Consider the following 21,182-nt stretch of genomic DNA (forward strand, 5'->3'; position numbering starts at 1 on the left):
ACACGCCCTCCCGCCGGTCCTCCTCCGCGCGCCGCCCCCTCTCCGGGCTTCCCCGAGGGCGGGACGTCCCTCCCCGCCAACCACCCCGCCCGCCCGCCCGCCAGCCACCCCCAGGCCACCTCCCAGGCCGTGTCCTAGCGCTGCCCTCGGGCCGGGGGCGGGGCCGCGGGGGGGGACCCGAGGATGGGGCAGAAGAGGACGCGCGCGCGGCCCGGCCGCGGCCCGGCGCCCCCTCCCTCCCGGTTCCCGCTCCCCGGGGCCGCGCCACCCTCCCTTCCTCCCCTCCGCCCCTCCCCCGGCCCAGCGCCGGCTCCCGGCCGCCCCCTCCCCCCGACGCGCACGCCCCGCCTGGCAGCTGGCGCCCCGGGCCTGGGGCCGCGGCGGCGAGAGGGGTTTGCTGGGAGGGAAGCAGCGGGGGAGGGAGGCGGGGGGGAGGCCGCCCCCCGCGCCCCTCCTCCTCTCCCTCCTCCGCGGCCCGCCGGTCCCTCCTCCCGGCTCCCTCCTCCCTCCCTCTCTAAGACATCCCCGCACGGCCCGGCCGCCGCGGCCACCTTCCCTGCCGGAGCTGCAGATGTGGCGGAGCGGCCGGGCGCCGGGCGGCCGTGCCAGGGGAGCCCGCACCCCGTGAGCCTCGCGCCCCGGCCCCCGCCCGCCCGGCCCCCTCCCCCGCTCGCTCCCCCGCCGCCCCCGACCGCCGGAGCCCGCAGCCGGGAGCCCGACCGCCCCCCGCCGCCGAGGTAAGAAGCGCCCCCCCGCCCCCCCCCGGGCATCGCGCCGTGGGGAAGGGGACCGGCGGGAGGGGCTGGCCTGTCGGCGGGGGCTGCGGGACCCGGGGGTCGCCTCCCCCGCGAGTCCGCGCCTCGCCCCGGGCCATTGTGAGCCCTCGCCGGGGCCCCAGCGCTCGCTCCCTCGCTGGCTCGCGCGCTCCCTCCCTCGCCGGCTCCCCCGGCCGCGTCCCTCCGTCGCGCTCTCTCCTCCCTCCTTACCTCCGTCCGTCCGGAGGCTGGGCAGAGCCGCGGCCGGGCCCCAGGAGGGAGCAAACTTCGGCAGGGAAGTTGGGCGGCCGCGGCGGGGGGCGCGCTGCGGGGTGAAAGGGACCCCCCACCCCAAGGCCGGGCACGAAGTTGTCTGGGGCAGCCGGGCAGCCGCCCCTTCCCACGGCGGGGCTGTTTCTAGGACGGGAGCTGAGAGGTGTCTCCTCCCGGGTCTAGGGAAGCCTCCCCCTGCTGCCCCTGGCTCGCTCCGGCCTCCCTCGGGCCGGGGGTCAGGACTGGGAGCTGGCGTCCTGTCCAGCACTTGTTACCCCCTGCTGTCCGCGTGCACGCAGGAGGGCCGGGCTGAGTAGGGAGGGCAGGGGTTTCCAGCCCGCCTGAGGGAGGGTCCGGAGGGGGCGGGAGGAGGGGGCGAGGCAGGTGCATCCCGAAGGAGGGAGATGCCTGCGCCCTGCTTCCCCGCAGGCCCCCTGGGATGGGGCTGGAATCCAGGCTGGCACCTGGAGGCCTTGGCACACTGCCCTGCCCAGCCGGGTACTCAGGCCACAGCAGAGCAGCTTGCCGCCCGTAGGCCTGTCCAGGAGGGCCTGCCTGGCTGGCCACCCTGGGCAGGGATGGTTGCAGGGAGCTGCCCAGCCCTACCCTGGGGCCTGGGAAGCGGGAAGGGATCCTGGGAGGAGCCCTGGGCCCCCAGCCATCACAGCCCAGGATCTTGGCTCTGGAGGGAGCGCTTGACACTGAGGGGGCAGCCAGGCCAGCTGGGGACCTGGCCAAGGCCTGGGCTCCCATGGTTCTTGGTCTGGGCCAGGGACAGGGCCTGAGCTGTGGTCCTTGGAGGCGGCCATGTGAAGATCCAGCATGCCTGGTTCTGGCATTCAGGAGGGAGAGTGGGGCTTCACTGGCAGCTTTGGAAGAAGCTCGGGGAAGGGGATTCAGTGTGCCCACCCACCACATCTGTTCCAGCCCCACTCACACATCCTCTCCACGATTCTGCCTCCCCTTTGCTCCTTCTTCTCCCCTCTGGGCCCAGGCTGGGCCTCCCAGCTGGCTCTGGCCCGCACTGGGGGAAGGGCTGCACCTGGGGACCCTCCTCCCAGGGACACCCCTTTCTGAGCTCCAGCCCAGCTTGGCTTGGCCCCGTCTGCTGTCATCTGAGCTGGAGACAGTGCCAGGGGCTTGGGCACCATTTATGGGAGTTGAGGACCCCTTGGGAGCAGCCCTGTTTTCCTTAGCTACTTCCCCTCCCCCTCCTTTCCGGAGCTGCCATTAGCGCTGACCCTCCGACCCCTATGCCTGCCCGCCCTTCCCTGTCTGTGACCTTTGACCTTTGACGTTAAATCCCTCCAGCTGGGGCTCTTCGGCCCCTAAGTGACCCTGGTGTAGGACCTCTGGGGGGCGGGGGGGCCCTCTCCCTGCTCCTGGCTCTCTACACAGGGACACCTGCCAGTCTCTCTCTCACTGGTGGGGAGGAGGTGCCCCAGGAAGCCAGACAGTGAGTCACCCCAGTTCCAGGCACCACTGCTTTTGGGGTCAGTGGCTTTGGGGGATTCACTGGAACTGGGCCACAGCCTGGAGGGTGAGTGGGAAAAGCCCCTGGCCTGGGAGTCTGACGTCCTGGATTTGACTTCTGGCTGCGCCACCAACTCCCAGGGGTCCTTGGCCAAGCCAGGCTCTTCCCCTTTCTGGGTCTCAGTTTCCTTATCTGTAAAACCAAAGGGTTGTACAAGGTGATCTTACGGAACTGCAGAGTCCACGAGAAGACCTGGGGGTGGGGGGCTGCCGAGAGGGGGGCTAAGGCCAACAAAAGCCAACTCTCAGTTATCCGTGGGTGGAGCCAGGATGAATAACTGAATGCCACAGACATCCAGAAACCTCATTTTAAACAATCGTGTGAACTGAGTCCCACCCCCCCATCCCCCCCCAAAGCTTTTGTTGTTTCTGAAAAGCCCAACTGCAAATGGGTAGCCACAGCGATGTCTTCTCCTGCTTGGGCTCCCCGCCTTGCTGGGAGCGCCCGCCTGCCGAGGGTGACAGGGCGACGGTGCACCCTGGCCTGGGGAAGACAGAGCTCTGCCAGGGCCCCTCCCTGGGGCGTGTCAGAGGGCCTGGACCCCTCTCAGTCCCACCCTGTGGATCCCTCTTCCCTCCTTTCTTGGCCTGGCCTTGGCCCAGGTGGTGGGAGTGTCATCGACCACCTAATCCTCCTAGGGTCTGAGCTGCGGTACAAAAGGAAGAATGTGTTTTTCCTGACAACGTTTTCCCATGCGCGTTTCCATCTACCCGGGCTCGGCTCGCCTGGCATCTGAGTTTCCCACTTGGGCGAGAGGGCGGGGATGGGTGCCAGGCAGAGTTTGGGGCAATCCCAGGATGGGCGGGGTTGGTGACAGCTGTGGCCGGGGGGACCAGATGTGGGACTGGGGCGTGTAGTTGAGCTCTCTGGGAGGCATATGGGGTGGGTCCCCGCATCCCAGTGCTGAGAGGCACACTGGTGGTGGGGGCTGTCTCCAGTGCCCTACGCCTCCCCAGGTTCCATGTCCCAGGCAGAGGAGGCCCCTTACCCAAGTGGGAAATTCAGATTGCAGTGGAGAGGCCCTGAGCTGGGCACAGTGGGGCTGGGTCTTCCTCTGTTGGGTTATTGTTATTTTACATTTCACAGTGAGGCCAGAGGGGTGACCCCTGGAAGATGCTGGCTGGTCCTCCCTTCATCTCGATAAGCACCCTTTTCAGAGATGGGAGGTGTCCATGGCTGGTGAGGGGGGTCTCTGGGGCCAGCCAAAAGATGCTGATCTCTCCCAACTGGGCTTGTGAAAGGGTCCTAGAGATGGGCCGCAGCCCAGACATGAGTCTGGGGGCTGAGCTCTCTGAGAATGCCAGGGACAGCCCTGGGTGGGAGAGATCACAGCTTTTGCAAGGCCCTTGAGACACAGCTGCCCCCGAGGTTTCCCAGGTGGCTGCCTCAGCCCCACTCTGGGGGCAGGGACCTGCACTTTCAACCAGGACCACTCGAGCTTTGCTCATCAGCCACAGTTGGAGGTGACCCTGACACCTGGACAGGAAAGGACTTACTTGGGTCGGGGGGTGTCTTATGTAGTGGCACTGTCTAGAGTAGACCTAGATTTCTCTCCAGGCTCCAACTTGGCCCTACAAACCCCTGCTGTCTCTTCAACTAGTAAAAATACCAGCGTAAGGTCCCTGGGGTGGGGGTGAGGATGGGGAGGTGAAGTGGGTCAGACGATAGAGCAGCAGTGGGGGACACCTCAAACAGCTCCCTGAGAAGATCCGCAGGATGCCTGCCAGTGGCCATCACAAGCGTTGACACCCGTCACCTGAAATTGCTACATGAGCTTCTTGAGAGAGACCCACTGATCCCTATTTGGTAGAAACTGAGGCACAGGATGGAGGAGGGCTGATGGGCATCTGGGCCTGAGTTCCTGGGTCTGCCATGGCTCTGGAAGGTGGCGGTGGGGTCTGGTGGCCACTTTCCCAGCCTGGCACAAGAGAGGAGCCCGAGCTGGCCCTAGCAGCTGCGTTCACCGGGCCCCAGGCCTCCATCCTTTCCCTGGCACTGATCCTCCTGGCCTTAGCTCCAGACTTCTCCATGGGGGAGCCGAGGCCCGGGCCCAGGGCTACAGGGGATCCTGGTCCTCTTTCCCATTCCAGCTCTGGGGCTGTGGGACCCCTCCCAGGGAGCTCCCAGCAGCCCCCTCCTGGGGTCTGACCTGCCTTCTGCCTGGGACATGTCTCTTCAAGCTTCCTCAGGTTGGGCCGAGTAGAGGCCCTGGCTCTGGGCACCTTGAGGGGCAGGGAGCTCTGGCTCTCCGCCCCCCCCCCCCCCCCCATGGATGGAGGGTCTGGTTAACTGGTAGCCAGGTGGGGAGGGGCCTCCAGGGCACAGAGATGGGAGGTGATTCTAATGGGGGAGGGCTTCCATCTGTTCCACGTGCCCCTGGTGGGGGATGGGTGGCGGGAGCTGAGACTCTTCCAGGGACATAACCGATGTGGGGGGGGTGTGGTTGGCTGGAGCTTCCGAAGGTCCTTTGTCTTCCTGCTAGACAGCCAGGTAGTCCTCTGCACAGGGCGGGCCTGGTGTGTGACCTGCGTGTGTGCACAGAACTCCAGTCCGGGCAGATGGCTGTCTGCAGAAGGGCTCAGCCCGGGCCCCCGGCCCCTCTCCTCCAGTCTCGGCCAAGGGCGGGTGGGAACCTGCGGAGGCCCCAGGAGACTGCTGAGCTGCCTGACTCAGCCCTGGGAGCCTCCAGGAAGACGTTCCTGCCTGGCTGACTGAGGGTCACAGGCTAGCATTCCACTGGGACTCTGGCAGCAAGGAGGTGGGAGGCGGACACTGAGGCTTGGAGATTTGAGGGCCTGGCCCAAGGTCACTTGGGGTCAGAGAGGGCCAGAGGGGAGCCAGAGCCTCGGACTGTGTGGCCCTGGCCCCTGAAATGTCAGTTCAGTCCAGAGCCCCTCCTGCTTCTCTGCTGCCCCCCGTTCTCTGCACAGTGTGGGGGCAGCTGTATCTGGAGGAAGCCTCTCTCCCTTCCCCCCACAGTCCACCTGGGTCTGCCTGGCAAGTCCCAGCCTGCCTGAGCCAGTTCTCCCCAGGGCCACTCCTTCCTGTGTCCAGGACCCCCCCACCCGCCACCCAACCCCTATCATCACACTCCTAAGCTGACTGACCCAGAGCTGTGATGTCCCCCTCCCTACAAGGCTGTGGGGCTCCCCATTGTCCGCCCTGCTTCAAAGTGCTCCCCACTCCAGTGCTGCTGGCTATCTCCTCCTCCAGGCCGAGCCCCCAAATCCCCGGTTCAGGACACCTAGTGGACACCCTGAGTGATTCCGTGGGCCCTGGGCCCCAAGAGCCTGAAACAGGCCAGGCCTGGCATGGCCCCACCCAGTGGGTGTTTCCTTTGGGTTTAGAGATGGCCCCTGGCTTCTGGACTTGCTTTCCTGCCCAGAGTGGGAGCAGGGGCGTGGCAGGGTGGCTGGGAAGAGGGCGTGGGGGTGGAGTCCAGAGTTCATGGTGGAGCCCCTGCTGGGCCTGGTCTAAGCCAGCTGTTCTGGGGAGGCTCTGTGCTAAGGCTGGGAGGATGGGGGTGGGGGCAGTGGCAGGAGATGAAGCTGGGGGAACTGGACCCTTCTGGTCATCTTAACCCACCAGGGTTACGCCTTACCCTCACCACCCAGATCTGCTCCTGGGTCTCTCGCCCCAAACCTCTGTGGGCAAGCCCTTCCCTTTTTGGGCCTTAAGCCCCTCTACACCTCATCCGGCTGGTAGGTGCCACCAATGGATTCATCCCCTCAGCAAACTCTCAGTACCAGGCATTCGAGAAAACTGAAGGGCAGGTATGATGGTGCCCTTAGAGGGAAGTTCAAGCTCTGGTCCTACTCTCAGCCGGCCCCCTCCTTTCACTGATGGGGGAACAGAAGCCCAGAGCCCTGTCCACATCAAACTGGGAGCAGGCCTGGTTCTCTGGGTCTGAGTCCCCAGCAGCACTTCAACTGCTGCCCAGTTCCCTCTGGTTGAAGGAGTGGTGTTAGTGAGGACTTGGACCAGGGCACCTATGTCAGGCAGCACAAGGCACTGCAGGCTAGGGAGGCTGCCCTCAGCATTGTGGGGACAGAGACAGACCCCCCCTTGCTTAACGCTGAGGCACCTGGAAGAACAGCCCACATGTGGCTGCAGAAGGCAAAGATCAGGGAGGGTGAATCTGGGGAGACTTGCTGGAGGAGGTCAGAGGAGGGTAGCAGCTGGAGGAGAATATGGAAGTGTGGAAGGTTGTGGGGCAGGAGCTAGCACCCGAGGGGGGAGCATCAGGCTGGCAAGAGGCACGGAATCCTGAGAAAGGAGGTGCTGAAGGGGAGAGTCTGGGGATAGAAGATGGGCTGGAAAGGAAGACAGCAGTCTTCTGTATAGAGTACTCCGTGGCTCCCCAGTGCCCTCCAGGTCACTGCCCACTGGCCTGGCCTTTCTCTTGGGCTTCCTCCATTGCTGAATGACAGGGAGACTTGCTGTGGGTCAGTTGGGGCCACACCTCCAGGCCTCTGCCGTGTTGGGTGCAGACTGTGGGCTTTGGAGCCTGGAGGTGCATCCCAGCTGTGCTATTGATAAGCTCTGTGATTTTGGCAGATAGTGGAACCACTGAGCCTTGGTCTCCCCATCTGGAAAGTGGAGAGGATACCACCTAACTCCCAGGGTCCTGAGGATGGACAAAGATGGCGCACAGGAGGCACGCTGGCCATTCTTGGCCTGCCGAACACCTGAGGCCCCCAGCCTGTTGGCCCCTGTCTGTGTGGCCGACGTGGATCTTAGCAGCCCACTCCTGACACTGTTCACCTCTGTGCAGGCTGGGTGACCTTCATTCTCATTCATCTGTGGGCCCCCAGGACCAAGTGGAGGGCCTGGTGTTGGAATGCATAACTGAGTAGTTGGTAAATGAGGCACAGGGAAGGGGCGAAGTCCAGGACCTGCCGACTGCCTCCTGCCCTGTGAGTTGGCGGGTGCTGTTCCCAGTGGGCTGATCCCTACCCCGAGTCTGTGGGGGGAGGGTGGGGGCACGGGAGGCACTCCTGGGCCCGTTCTGCAGCCAGGGTCGGTGTGGGAAGCACAGTGTTTCCTCTTCGGTGGGGACTGGGCCTCACGCCTGCTCCCACCCACAAGCCCCAGAGTCCAGGACCCTGACGCTGGTTACCTGCCATGTCCCGCGTGCACAGGTGTGACACATATGTGTGTACCTCTGTGTCTAGGGGTGTCCATCCATGTCCTGCGGGACGCTGGCCAACGCCTCTGCAGGCCCTCGAGAGCACTGGCCAAGCGCCCAGTGCTGCCTGCCTACTGTGAGCAGCCCTGCCTGGCAGGGTCCAGGGCCCTGCCTGAGCCTTGCCTCCGGGTGTGTGTCTCCGTCTGGCTCCCCTGCTGCTGGACCCTCCCCAGGATCTGGGCGGCCCAGGGCCCAGCCCTTCCCTCTCCACCCGTGCCCCCCCTCACCCCCCGGCCCTGGGCTTGGGGGCTGCTTGGCGGGCTCCCCTCTGGCCCAGGCCCAGGTGCGGGCAGTGCTCACAGCCCCACGCACCACCTCCCCCCAAAGCTGGGCAGACAGGAAAATACCAGACATAGTTGTGCAAAGGTGGCTGCAGGCGGGCAGGCAGCAGGGGGCGGGGGCCCGCCTTGATGGGCCTGGAGCCACCCGGCCAGGGGAGGCCTCTGTGCCAGGCTGGGCCCTGGAGCTGGACGGGTGTGTTTGTCTGTGTTTGAACTGCACCCCCACCCCATTCTGGTGTCACCCTGCTGGGGAGGGAAGTGTGGATCCTAGGGAGCTGGAGCTGGGGAGGGGCGTGGGTGAGCCAGCTGCTGGCCTTCCAGCAGCAGTGGTGCCTGACCCATTGGGGTGACCCTGGAGTTAATGTGTGGGGCCCCCCCAACCCAGCCCAGGGTTGGGAACAAGAATCCTCAGGGCTACCAGTTGCTGGCACCGCCTGTGTGCCAGGTGCCAGGCAAGCTTGCCCCATGAGCTGGCACCTTATCCATGGTGCCTGTGTTCCTGATGAGGAAACCAAGTTGCAGAGGGGTGGCTGGGAGACTGGGACCTGATAACCAGACTCTGGGTCCCTAAGGTCCATAAGCCACTAGCAAGAGCCACAAGGGCATGCAAGGGCATGTGTGTTTCTGACTCTGCGACCCCATGGACGGTAACCTGCTAGGCTCCTCTGTCCATGGAATTCTCCAAGTAGGAATACTGGAGCGGGTTGCCCTGCCCTGTTCCAGGTGACTCTGGGTACATGCCCAAGTGGGGGCTGCCAGCCTGCACCTCTGCTCAGGTGCTGCCCAGCTGGGAGCTTTCCCAAGGACTTTATGGCTGAGCAGGGAGCTTGGCCCTGGCTGTGTCACTTAGGGGCCATTGGTTCCCACTTGGGCAGGGTCTAGCCTCCAGGGGACCTGGAGTAGCTGCCCCCCCCCCCCCCCCCCCCGCCAATCTGTGTGCTGGCTAAGCACCCATTCTGGGGTGAGGGCAGGGTCTGCTTTCCCATCTGGAGGTTCCCAGGAAAGGCGAAACCCCACACTCTTCCGGGAAGTACTGTCTGCCCCACACTGGGCCCTCTCCTGGGACGTGCACAGGCAAGCCCTCAGGATAAGCCCCTCCCTGGGTCCTGGGAGGAGGCCTGTTTCTTCCAGGCTGCTCAGAGACTGTCCGGGACCTCCCAGCGCTCTCTCTTTGACGCAGTCAGGTTCTGGAAGCGCACTGGGGCCAGCTGGGGCCACCCTGTGGGACAGCAGGGCCTGCAGCCCTCCCTCTCCGGGGCGCAAGCTTGTTTAGTTGTGTCCTCAGCTGAAGCAGGGGTACTCCCAGGTGAGGGCGAGACTCTAGGTCTGTGGGTACAGCAGGAGGGCCGGTCCCCTCTGTCCTCACAGCCCTCCAACTGGCCAAAGACTTGGGGGACTCAAGTGCTGGTGACAGTTTATTTACAAGTTTAATTATGCACCTACTATGCGCCCAGCACTGTTCTAGGTGCTGAACATTATATAACAGGGGGGAACACTAAAGTAATCATTGGATGGGCATCATTGATTTCTCCCCAAAATCCAGTGGAGGGGGGTGTCTTACACTATTGTGTGTGTGTTTAGTCGCTCAGTCATGTTTGACTCTTTGCAACCCCCACGGACTGTATGTGGCACACTAGGCTCCTCTGTCCATGGGATTTCCCAGGCAGGAATACTGGAGTGGGGTGCCATCCCCTGCAGTATTATTGTCATCTTAATTTAGAGATAAGGACAATGAGACCCAGACTGGGAGGTGACTTGCCCTGACTCACGTGGGCAGGACATGGCAGAGCCAAATTGGAGACTGGGTGGTCTGATCCATACTGGAGCCCTGCTCTGCAGCCTGCTTAGGAAGTGGGTCCCAGGAGATGAGGCCTGCCCCTGCCTTCAGCTCCCGACGCTGGGCATCTGAGGAGGGCGGAGCCCTTGGCCAGAGCAGGGTGCAGCAGCGGTTCCCAGGAATGCGGGGCTGTGGGGCCGTTTGCTTTGGCAGCACGTCTGCCCTCAGCTCTCCAAGCCTTCCTGTGGGCCCCCCAACAGTCGGCCCCTCCAGCGCCCACTCACTGCTTGCTGCCCCTCCGGGGTTCGGCACGCAGCTCCCACAAACCCATGGGCAAGGCAGGGGTGGGAAGCCAGAGCTCCTTTGCCTGCCCCTTCCCACATCCAGGGTCCCCTGGGGTACCGATGGGTGAATATGGCTTCTGGGTTCACCTGGGCTTGAAACTCGGCTCTGCTAGAGACAAGCTGTGTGACCCGGGACAGTTCATTTCCCTGAGCTTCAGTTTTTGCATCTGTAAAATGGGGATGAAACAGCACCTGACTTAAACAGGTGCTGGTACATTGCCCGACTATCAACAGCTGGGGGATGGTGGTGATATTTGTCCTCGGCTTCCAGTCCCAGGCTTGCCACCCACTTGTGCAATGTGGGCGAGTGCTGTCCCTTCCTGGCCCTCAGCTTCCCCCCATAGGACCCATGTGCTGATGGTTTTGGTCCCTGTACCAGACGCAAGGGGAATCCTCTGAGCAGGTGGGAGCTGATGGGCACAGGGGAAGCCAGGGACTTGCTTCTGCTTTCATTCCATAGCAAGAAAGCCACGTGGACTTTTGAGAACTGCCTCCTGGGCCCTTGTCCCCAAGTCCTAGGTTGGACAGGTCATGGCTGACCAAAGGGCAGAGTCAGGACTACGCCCCCACACCCTACACCCCCATCACCTGGGAATAAGGGGTGTGCCTCTTGTTGCCTGAGGACACTGCTATCTTGGCTTCCACTCACCTGGCTCCTCGCAGCTGTGGGGTGGGCGGGACGGTGGGGGCCATCTTACAGCGGGTCCTATCCTCTTTTTGGCAAGGAGACCCCGCGTGCCTCTCAGTGGGGTGTGCCGAGCTCAACGCCTGCATCCACACCCGCACTTCTCCCGGCTGCGGGGCAGCCAGCGGGCCCCTCCCAAGCAGTGACGAGGGGCTTTCTCCAGGACAGATTCCTGCCAGCGGCTCTTATTAGCCTGGTGACCTTGAGCCTCAGTTTCCTCATCTGTGCTCAGCAGAAGCGGCTTTAGAGGGTCCGGGGCACACAGATGGCTCCCGGCACATGGTGGGAACGTGGTAGATAAAGACACCGCGCCCCCACCCTCTTTAGGGTCCGCGCTCCGCCCCTCGCCGCGGGACCTGGCGGAGGCGGGGCCTCCCCCGGGTCTCAGTTTCCCCAGGGGCCGGCCCCGCCGCGCGCTCGTCCCGCCCCTCGGCCGGGGGCAGGCCGCGCCGCCAGGTAGGGCCGGCCGGCCGCTGCGGGAGCTGCAGCTGGGGGCCGTCTGCGCGCGGCAGGCGGGCGCACAATAGCGGCCATTGTCTGCGCCAGGCCGGCGGGCGCGGCGGGGCGGGGGCCGGCCCCCCGAGGGCCAGCGCGGCCCACCCTCGGGGTGACCCCGCCCCGCCCCCGCCGCCCCGGTGGTCCCCGCGCGCTCCCGCCCCGCGCCGCTTCCTCCCGCTCCCTCCGCCCTAATTAGTTCCTTTCGCAGCTGGAGCAGCGGCGCCCGGCCGCGCGGCCACCTCGGCGCCGCCTCCCTAACCGCCCCCTCCAGCGATCAGGGAATCGCACAACCCCGCGGTAGCAGGGCGCTTGTGGGGTCACCTCGCGACTAGCGGGAAATTGGGCTGGGGCTTCTGCAGCCAGGCTCCGTGTGGCACCCGCTGGGCACCGGCCCTCTCTGGGCTCCGCGCTGCCTAAGAAACTTGCCTCTGCTCTCGGCGAGGCGGGTCCCTGCCCTTATCCGGAAAACAAACACCGCATGTCCACCCGCCCACCCCCGAAAATCAATCGGGTGATGGCTGGCTAGCCGGCCTCCAGGGGGGTGATTGCCGCGCCAGTCCCGGGGTTCTGGCGCGGGTAACGTCCCGCTCAGGGCCTCTGAGGCCCAAGAGAGGTGACACTAGCTCTCGCCTGCCCCCCTTCATCCAACCCGGGAACAAAGAGCAGAGCCCGAGCCCAGAACTGGCCACCCCCCTGCCTGTGGGGGGTGAAAGGGGACACTTCCAGGTTGATCATGGTCAAAGCAGGAAGGAGGGTCACAGGCGTCTTACCCCTGGATGGATGGGGACAGCCTGGGGTAGGGGAGTGCTGGGAGCTGTGGGTTCTGGGGGCTGATCCTTCTTCCTTTTCTAGGAGTGACCAGTTTTGGTCTCCTGGCTTTGCTCTGGCTCCATCAGAATGAACCCCTGTTCCCAGGGCAGGACCAGTAGCAGGAAGTAGGGGGCTTAGGGTGGGGTCTCTGGGGACTGGGTCTGCTGATTCAGTTGGTGCTGGAGTCCCAGCCTCACCCTGGGAGACTAACTCCTTTTGGGGTCCTCCTTTCTGAGCTTGAGGCAGTGTCTCCTGCAAGTCTCCGAAATGCGGTGACCCATGGTGTCTCCCTGGTTCCCCTCTGGCAGGGACCTGGGGTGGGGTGGGGTGCAGTAGGCAGGTGCCAAAGGACGTTACTTGAGCAGTGTTGCCATTGAGAGTCAGTGTCAGTCTGAATTCCCAGTTCCCAAACCATCCTGCCCTTGTGGTCTCCTCCAAGAGATCGGGTGGGGGGTGGGGGACAGGCTGTGGGGAGGCCTGTGGCCCTAGGCCAGCTGAGGGACCAGGCCACCAGCCCTTCCTGGCTCCTGAATTCTTAATCAGCATAAATATTTACTTCCTTCCTCCCTTTCCAGGCTCCCAGCACAGAGGAGCTTCAGGGAGGTTGGACTGGGCCTGTGTCTAAAAATAAACAGGTGGAGGGACAAGCAGACACACAGACAGACAGACATCACTGAGGGGTGGGTCAGGCAGAGGGCAGCTCCCTGCCCAGACAGAAGAAGAGTGGAGCGGCCCACGTCCATTGATCACTGTCACCCACCCACCTGCCTGTCTAGGACTGGAGCTCCTAAGGGGACAAGGTGGCAGTGTGGTCCCAGCCCCCAGTGTCACTGAGAACTCCTGACCTATGCATGCCCTGCATGCGGGTTCATCCAGACAGATCTGCCAGCTCCCACCTGATGGGGGAACAAGTCAAGTCACAGATTTCGGTCCCAAGGCCAAGTGCAACTACCAATACTGTGATAATGCAGCCCCCTCCCCAGGCTCAGACTCCAGCTTTGTTTTGCCATGTGCTGGGGTCTTGGGATGTGTCCTCAGAAGCAGAGGGCCCTAAGTGAGGACTTTGTGACCTGTGGGCACACAGGGTCTTGTCTGGGAGATGGATGAGAGGATGCTTGGAGCTGGGGCAAGGCTGGTTTAGCGTTGCCTCAGGGCTTGTCCTGGAGAAGATGACTGGGAACATGGGTCCCCATCCTGCTCTGTGGAAAGCTCCAGGCAGCTCAGCAAGCACACATACTAGTGAAATATACAAAGTCTTTTACCATGTGGTGGTCTTGGGAATGTTCTGTATAAAATTGTGAAGAGCTGGAGTTGGTGAATGGCAGGGATTATCTTCTTTGGCAGATAGATTGTCAGGATGCAATCATCTCAATGAACAAACACAAGGAAACAGCATTTCCCAGCATGTGAAGTTTGCTGCCATGAAAAATGATGTTGGAATTTGGAATGAAGAGTTGACCTTGTTCTTGGGTTTTTTTTACGTGAAGAATGTTATGCCGTTGAGAAATTCTAAGAAAGTGGTGAAAATGTACCAATCAAAATAAGAGTATCATCACTATTAAAAAAATTATGTATGTATGTGTTTTACTAACCACTAGACAGCTGATCACTTTTCCCTATCCTGGCCGTGGCTGGGCCATAGTCCCCAGCTGCCCCCTGGTGGTAGCCCAGAGCCTCTGGCTCCCCAGCTGGTGGGGCCCTCCGCCCTGGAACGCAAGGCCACCTGTCTGTCCGCCCAACCCTAGGGACCAGGCTGTGCTTTGCAAGGCTTGCCTGGGACAGGCTCTGGGCCTCATTCTCTTGGAGTTTCCTAGGGGGCTGCCTAGAGTGGTTGGCCCAGTGGTCAGTAGCTAGGCCCTTTGAGGGCTATCTGGGAGGACACTCATTGCCCTTCTGGCCTGGTTCTGGGTCTTCTGGCTCAAATCAGGCATGTGTCCCAGGCATCACCTCCCACCCAGTCAGAAATGACCTTTGGGACTTGCCCGGCCAGTTCCAGGGAGATCTGGCCTTGAATCTGAAGGCTGTGCAACTGCCTAGCTCTGCAGCTTGAGGCTGTCCCTAAAGCTCGGTTCATGGCAGGCTTGGACCCTGTGAGCTTTGCTTCCCAGAAAGCCTCACGGGAGATGAGTGCATTAGATCCAGGTCGGTGGTTGTCTGTGTCTGATATACCTGCTGTCCGGGGCCACCGAGAGGGTCTCTGTGCCCGGGAGACAGCTTTCACACTGCCCTGTGCACACTGCCTCTCCGCTCCTTTGGGCTGTAGTGAGTGCAGCCTGAGGATGAGTCTGGAGTCCCAGTGTCACAGCACAGCTCTTGCTCGCTCTCAGGTTCCTGCCTGAATACCAGCTCCAGAACCCCTCGCTGCCTGCCACCGCCGCTTCCACCCCCCAGCCCCCAGCACCATGCACTCCTTGGACGAGCCGCTTGACCTGAAGCTGAGCATCACCAAGCTCCGAGCGGCGAGAGAGAAGCGGGAGAGGACGCTGAGCGCAGCCCGGCACCGAGCCCTGCACAGGGAACTCGGTCTGGCGGACGACAGCCCCACACCTGGCTCCCCGGGCTCCCCGCCGTCAGGTACTGCACGCCCGGGGCAGAGCAGCGATCTCGGAGCCCTGGTGATAGGAAAAATGTCCCCTGATGGGCTCACCTGGACGCAGCTGCAGCCCCTCACAGCCTCACTTAGGGTGCCCCCCATCCCGACACTGTCTACCCACCCTCCCAGCAGTTCATCTCTGCATGTTCATCACTGTCCCTGGGAGGAGGGGACTGACCAGCCCAGCTCCTGAAGCTGGCTCAGCAGAGCTAGTACAGACAGGCCTCTGGGTGGATTTGGGGGAGCTTTAAGGGGCAGCAGGGAATGCACAGGTAGTAACAGAAGGCCTTGTGGCCCTGTGTCTGGGCTCTGAGGTGGTGTGGTCGGCCAACCAGGCAGACGGGGGATCAAGCCCAGCGGGTGCTTCTCTGGGTGGGGGGGGTTACTTGAAGCTCAGGTCTTCCACTCCATTTCTGAATGGGGATCCTGAAAACCGGATCTACCATATCTGAGCTGGGCCACCCAGCCCAAACCTTTCATGTTACAGAAGGGGGCACTGAGGCAGAAAAGGACTGGGGGGAAAGTGAGTAAAGTCCTTACCTGACATTGTGATGGGAGCCAGGCGCCCTGGATTCAAGTTCCTGTTCAGTTACTTACCCTGTGTGCCAGCCCACCCCCATCTGAAGAATGAGTACTTCCTGTCTTAACTGATGGCCAGGCTCCCACCGTGGCAATCGTCACACCTGTCGGCTGTGGAGGCTCTGATTCCTGGGTTCCGGGGTGGCCGGGGATGGGGGTGCCATGGCTGGCATCTGCTCCAAGTCACAGTGGAGGAGTCATGGGCGGGAAGTCCTGGCCCGCCAGGACTCCTGGCTCCAGTACCCCCAAATCCTGCCTTTGTCCTAGGCTTCCTGCTGAACCCCAAGTTCCCCGAGAAGGTGGAGGGACGTTTTTCGGCAGCCCCCCTGGTAGACCTCAGCTTGTCGCCGCCGTCTGGGCTGGACTCCCCCAACGGCAGCAGCTCGCTGTCCCCCGAGCGCCAGGGCAACGGGGACCTGCCCACAGCGCCCACCGGCCCGGTAAGGGGGAGATGCGCGTTCTCGAGACGGTGCACTTACCTCCTGGGCCCACTGTTACAAAGGACCACAAACTGTGTGGTTTAAAGTGGCAGAAGTGTATTCTGGAAGCTGAAGTCCAGAATCACCGTGCTGATGGGGCTGTGTGCCCTCCCAAGGCTCTGGAGGGCTCTTCCCTGGCCGCTGCTGGCTTCTGGCAGCTCCAGGCGCTCCTTGCCTTGTGGCCGCGTCACTCCAGTCTCTCTGCCTCTGTTGTGGCCTGTCCTCTGTGTGTGTCTCCAAATCTCCCTCTTTCTCTTGTGGAGACACTGGTCGCTGGGTTTAGGGTCCCCAACCAGCCTGGCCTCTAAACTTACATCTGCACAGACTCTTTACACAGAGGTCCTGTGCACACGCACCAGAAGTTGGGGCTGGGACATGCCCCGTGTGGGGCACTGCTCAGCCCCTGGACAGAGGGCGATGGGCCAGGCAGGCAGGGGTCTTGGCCAGCGGGCCCACGGGCAGCTGCTGACCTGCTCTGCCTCCTGCCTCCCCCAGGACCTCCAGCCTCTGCGCTACCTGGACGGTGTCCCCAGCTCCTTCCAGTTCTTCCTGCCGCTGGGCTCTGGGGGGGCCCTGCATCTGCCTGCTTCCTCCTTCCTCACCACCCCCAAGGACAAGTGCCTCTCGCCAGAGCTGCCCCTGCCCAAGCAGCTGGTGTGTCGCTGGGCCAAGGTGAGCGGGGAGCTGGGCGGGGCAGGGTCCGGGGCGGGCGGCCCCCTCGCGGGCTCAGCACGTTCCTGGCCTCGCAGTGTAACCAGCCCTTCGAGCTCCTCCAAGACCTGGTAGACCACGTCAACGACTACCACGTGAAGCCCGAGAAGGACGCGGGCTACTGCTGCCACTGGGAGGGCTGTGCCCGCCACGGCCGCGGCTTCAACGCCAGGTGAGGGGGGGGCGAGGGGGCAGGAAGGGGGGCCCGAGTGTCCAGCGGCTGAGCCGTGCTCCCCACCCCCCTTCCCCCCCGCCTCCCCCCCGGAGCAGGTACAAGATGCTTATCCACATTCGCACCCACACCAACGAGAAGCCGCACCGCTGCCCCACCTGCAGCAAGAGCTTCTCCCGCCTGGAGAACCTGAAGATCCACAACCGGTCACACACAGGTGAGGGCCCCCGGCAGCCAGGGGAAGGGCGCACACCCCACTGTGTGGCCGTCCCTTCCCAAGCACCACATGCTGGGGGGTGTCCTGTCTTGTTAGGGGGAGACCCGCCCCACCCGCTCTTGGGGCACAGACGCGTCTTCCTGCGTCGCGCTCGGCACTGTGTCCGTGTGGTTGTCGACTCATTCCCCCTCTGACTGTGGCGTGTCCGCTCGCCCCTCATGGACCCCGGCACGCACAGTAGGGCCAGCACTGGCCGGCAGAGCCACATGCCTAGTCTTAAGTTTCCTAATCACCCTCACCGGAAAAAAAAAAAAGTACAAAGAAATACATGGTGAGATGAGTTATTAATACAATGATACATTTTCTTGAGCTCAGTGTATTCAAAATGCAATCATTTTAATATTAAAACATCAATGGGACACTGAAATTCTTTTCCCACAAAGTCTGCAGACTCCAGGGTGTATGTTATTTATTTGACTGCCTCAGGTCTTGGTTGCATCGTGAGAGATCGTTCGTTGCCGGTGCAGACTCTGTAGTCGTGGCACACAGGCTTAGTTGCTCTGAGGCATGTAGGAATCTTAGTTCCCTGACCAGGGATCAAAACCACGTCCCCTGCATAGCAAGGTTGGTTCTTAACCGCTGGACCACCAGGGGAGTCCCTCTGGTGTATATTTTATACTCGAGGTACTTTCAAAAGCTCACAGCCTTGTGGGGTTCTGGCCAGCTCTGGTCGGCGGGGACAGCCCTTTAGTAAATCTGGAGCCACTGGTGAAAGTGAAGTGAAAGTGTTAGTCACTCAGTCGTGGCCAACTCTGGGACCCCCGGGCTCCTCTGTCCATGGGGTTTTTCCACACAAGAATACTGGAGTGGGTTGCCATGCCCTTCTCTGGGGGATCTTCCTGACCCAGGGATTGAACCCCTGGTCTCCTGCATTGCAGGCAGATTCTCTTTTGTCTGAGCCACCAGGGAAGCACTGGTATAAGCCTGGAGTCACTGCCAAGTCAGGGTCAAGGGCACCCCTGTGCGCTCACTGTGAGCCAGGCACCAGCAGGGTCTATGTGTCATTACTTGTGAAAGGGGTCACTGTCATCACAGCCTGAAGCACAGGCCCAAGGCTGAGGGTACATACAGCCAGGCCACTGGAGTCAGAGCTTGCGTAGGTGCTGGGGACACGGCTGCCCGGAATCAGACAGCCTGTGGTCTTGGAGAGGTCTCTGTCTGGGTGAGTGGGTGGGTGGGGCTGGCCTGGGCCTGCGGAAGACCCTCATGCAGGCCCCGCCCCGCCCCGCAGGCGAGAAGCCGTATGTGTGCCCCTATGAGGGCTGCAACAAGCGCTACTCCAACTCCAGTGACCGCTTCAAGCACACGCGCACCCACTACGTGGACAAGCCCTACTACTGCAAGATGCCTGGCTGTCATAAGCGCTACACGGACCCCAGCTCGCTGCGCAAGCACATCAAGGCCCATGGCCACTTTGTGTCCCACGAGCAGCACGAGCTCCTGCAGCTCCGCCCGCCCACCAAGCCCCCACTGCCCACCCCCGACGGCAGCCCCTACGTCAGCGGGGCGCAGATCATCATCCCCAACCCCGCCGCCCTCTTCGGCGGCCCTGGCTTGCCCGGCCTGCCCCTGCCCCTGGCCCCCGGCCCCCTGGACCTCAGCGCCCTGGCCTGTGGCAACGGCGGGGGCGCTGGGGGTGCGGGGGGCATGGGCCCTGGGCTGCCCGGCCCCGTCCTGCCCCTCAATCTGGCCAAGAACCCGCTGCTGCCCTCGCCCTTTGGGGCCGGCGGACTGGGCCTGCCCGTGGTCTCCCTCCTCGCTGGCTCCGCTGGCGGCAAGGCTGAGGGGGAGAAGGGGCGTGGGGCTGTGCCGGCCAGGGCCCTGAGCTCAGAGGGCCGCAAGACCCCCCTCGAGAGGACTGAGGGCAGCCGCTCCCGGCCGAGCCCCGACGGCCTGCCTTTGCTGCCAGGTACTGTGCTGGACCTGTCCACGGGCGTCAACTCGGCCGCCAGCAGCCCAGAGGCGCTGGCCCCCGGCTGGGTGGTCATCCCACCGGGCTCCGTGCTACTCAAACCAGCCGTGGTGAACTGAACCCACTCGGTGGACACTGACCACCTGCAGCCCAGTCAGCAGCTCCCAGCCCTGCCTGCCTGCCTGCCCCTGACGACGAACAGAAACTCTTCTGCGAAATAGCAATAATGTCCTCCTGCCCTGGGGGCGACCCTGGGCAGCAAGGATGGTGCTAGAAGGGCATGGTGGGCACCCAGGCTCCTGAGGAGGGGAAACAAGTCTGCCAGCCAGTGGAGAGCCGTGCCCCTGAGAGCTGAGGCCTGGCTCACCTCCGGCCCACGCCTGCCCGCCCCCCACCCACTCTGGTTGTCTCCCTCATCCCGTGGCCAGCTGGGCAGGTCACCCTCTCTCCCTTGCCCACTTGCCAGCCTTGACCCAGCAGTGGGGGTGGGGCTGGGGGTGGCTTTGGCCCTCCCCGCTGGCACCAGACTCCCTCCCACCCGCTTCAGTGGTGAGCTGGGAGGAGCCGCCTGGGATCAAGGTCCCACCCCATCCTGCTTACTCACCGGGCCCCTGCTCTGGAGGCTCCTGACCCCTCTCCCTCTGGTCCACCCTCCAGAGGGAGAGCAAGACAGACGCAGGCCGCAGCTAAGCCACAGCAAGAAGCCACCTCCTCCCATGACAAGGCGCCTCCCGGCTGAGGGAGGGAGGCCCGCTTGACCAGCTGCCCCCACTGCGTGCTGTCTGCAGTGGCCAACGCGCTGCCCGAGGCGAGGGTCCCTGCTCTGGGCTGGCTGGCCGCTCGTCTGCCCCTGCATCCCTCTGCTTTCAGGGAGCCCTGAGTCGGGAGAAGTGCCCAGCTCAGGGAACAGGCGGGGCTGGGCCTGGCCTGGGACCCTGCACCGGGGGATGGGGGAGGCTGGCTAGGGACAACCCCAGGCCAAGACAACGGCTTCTGTTCTGGGGGCGTCAAGGCAGAGCCGGTGCAGAGGAGGGGGCTCCAGGCTGGTGCTGGGCATGGGAGCGTCCTAGTGGCTAAGGACAGATGATGAAGGACCTGGGCTCAACAAGGGATGAGGCGCAGTGAGGCAGCCACGGAGGCTGTGGGGGCAGGGAAAGCCAGAGGGGAGAGCTGGCCCTGTGGCCTGCTTCCTTTGGCTTCTCTGAACTAAGCCCCTGCCCTCCAGGGACCAGGGGAGCCCAGGGCACGGGGCCTCCACGTGCCCCTGTAGCCCAGGCTGCTCCCCAGCCCAGGGGCCAGGCTCTGCCCACCAGGCCCTGACGGGGCAGCAGCTTGTCTCGTGCCCCACCCTGGGCCCTCGTGCTTCCTCCCGTCGGGGGCCCAGCTTCAGTCTAGGGGGTCCTGGCCTTGGCCCTGCCCTAGGCCACACTCTCCACGTCCCAGCTGCAGGACGGGGGAGCTGTGGGGCCGCAGGGGGACCCTTGGGCCCCTGCAGCTCTGAGGTCTCCCTGCTGCTTCTCTGCTCACCCGCCCTTTCCTGGACCGCCCTTCTATCCCAGAGGGGTCACCCTGACCCAGCCCGCTGACAGGCCCGCAGCGCTGGCTCTGCCCCTTGAAGGGGCCACAAGCAGAGCAGGAGGGAGCTGGTCTCCTTCCCTCGCGCCCCACCCCGGATCCAGGCCCCTCACCCCAAAAAGGGCCCCAGGCCTTAAGTCCCCTTTGGGGCGAGGGGTTGGACTCAAGCCCCAGGAGCAGAGGAACAGGGCATAGGAAGGCGACATTAGCTCAGCATGTGACTCGGTGATAGACCAGGCCCGAGGAGGCCGGTGTACGTGTCGTTGTTGTCGGTCTGTTGCACATTCCAGGATATCAGTATTCTAACAGGTTCTAAGTGCCTTTCTATCGTAGCTTGTTTTTCCTCCTCTTGGCTCCATTGCTGTTAGCATAGAGTTTAAAAAAAGAAAAGAGAGATAAGCTAATGACTATAACAATATATTCCTCCATGTGAGAGGAAGTTTATAAAGAAATGAAATAAAAGTGAGTTACAAACATGCTTTGTCTTAGATGTGCCAGGAGCTGGGCCTCGCATGGGAGACCACCTCCGGCCGCCCATGCCTGGCTCTGGGGTCCCCAACCCAGGCCAAGGCCCTGTTCTGGGGTTTCCTTCCAACCCTGTGGGTGCCACAAGCTCTCTGTCTGCTGCTGGGAGCTGGATGGGACAGGAGGTGCTGAGATGGAAGGTTCTGGAACACATGTCGTGGGTTCAGCCGCACCCGCCACGAGCATCTTGCCTCTGGGAGGTGCCGGGCTCCCT

The 21,182-nt window shown here is 63.0% G+C and overlaps 1 protein-coding gene across 1 annotated transcript; it reads left to right on the plus strand.

Moving 5' to 3' along the window:
* The first annotated feature begins 202 nt into the window (after positions 1-202).
* GLIS2 (GLIS family zinc finger 2) lies at positions 203-20,917 on the plus strand. The gene is made up of 7 exons (XM_069569540.1): positions 203-737; positions 14,473-14,719; positions 15,585-15,757; positions 16,292-16,468; positions 16,546-16,679; positions 16,778-16,896; positions 18,188-20,917. Exons 2-7 carry the CDS (start codon positions 14,548-14,550, stop codon positions 18,985-18,987), a joined length of 1,575 nt encoding a protein of 524 aa, XP_069425641.1. The 5' UTR covers positions 203-737; positions 14,473-14,547; the 3' UTR covers positions 18,988-20,917.
* The last annotated feature ends 265 nt before the right edge of the window (positions 20,918-21,182 follow it).

The sequence above is a fragment of the Ovis canadensis genome, chromosome 24 (genome assembly GCF_042477335.2).
Source record: "Ovis canadensis isolate MfBH-ARS-UI-01 breed Bighorn chromosome 24, ARS-UI_OviCan_v2, whole genome shotgun sequence".
Taxonomy (NCBI): Eukaryota; Metazoa; Chordata; class Mammalia; order Artiodactyla; family Bovidae; genus Ovis; species Ovis canadensis.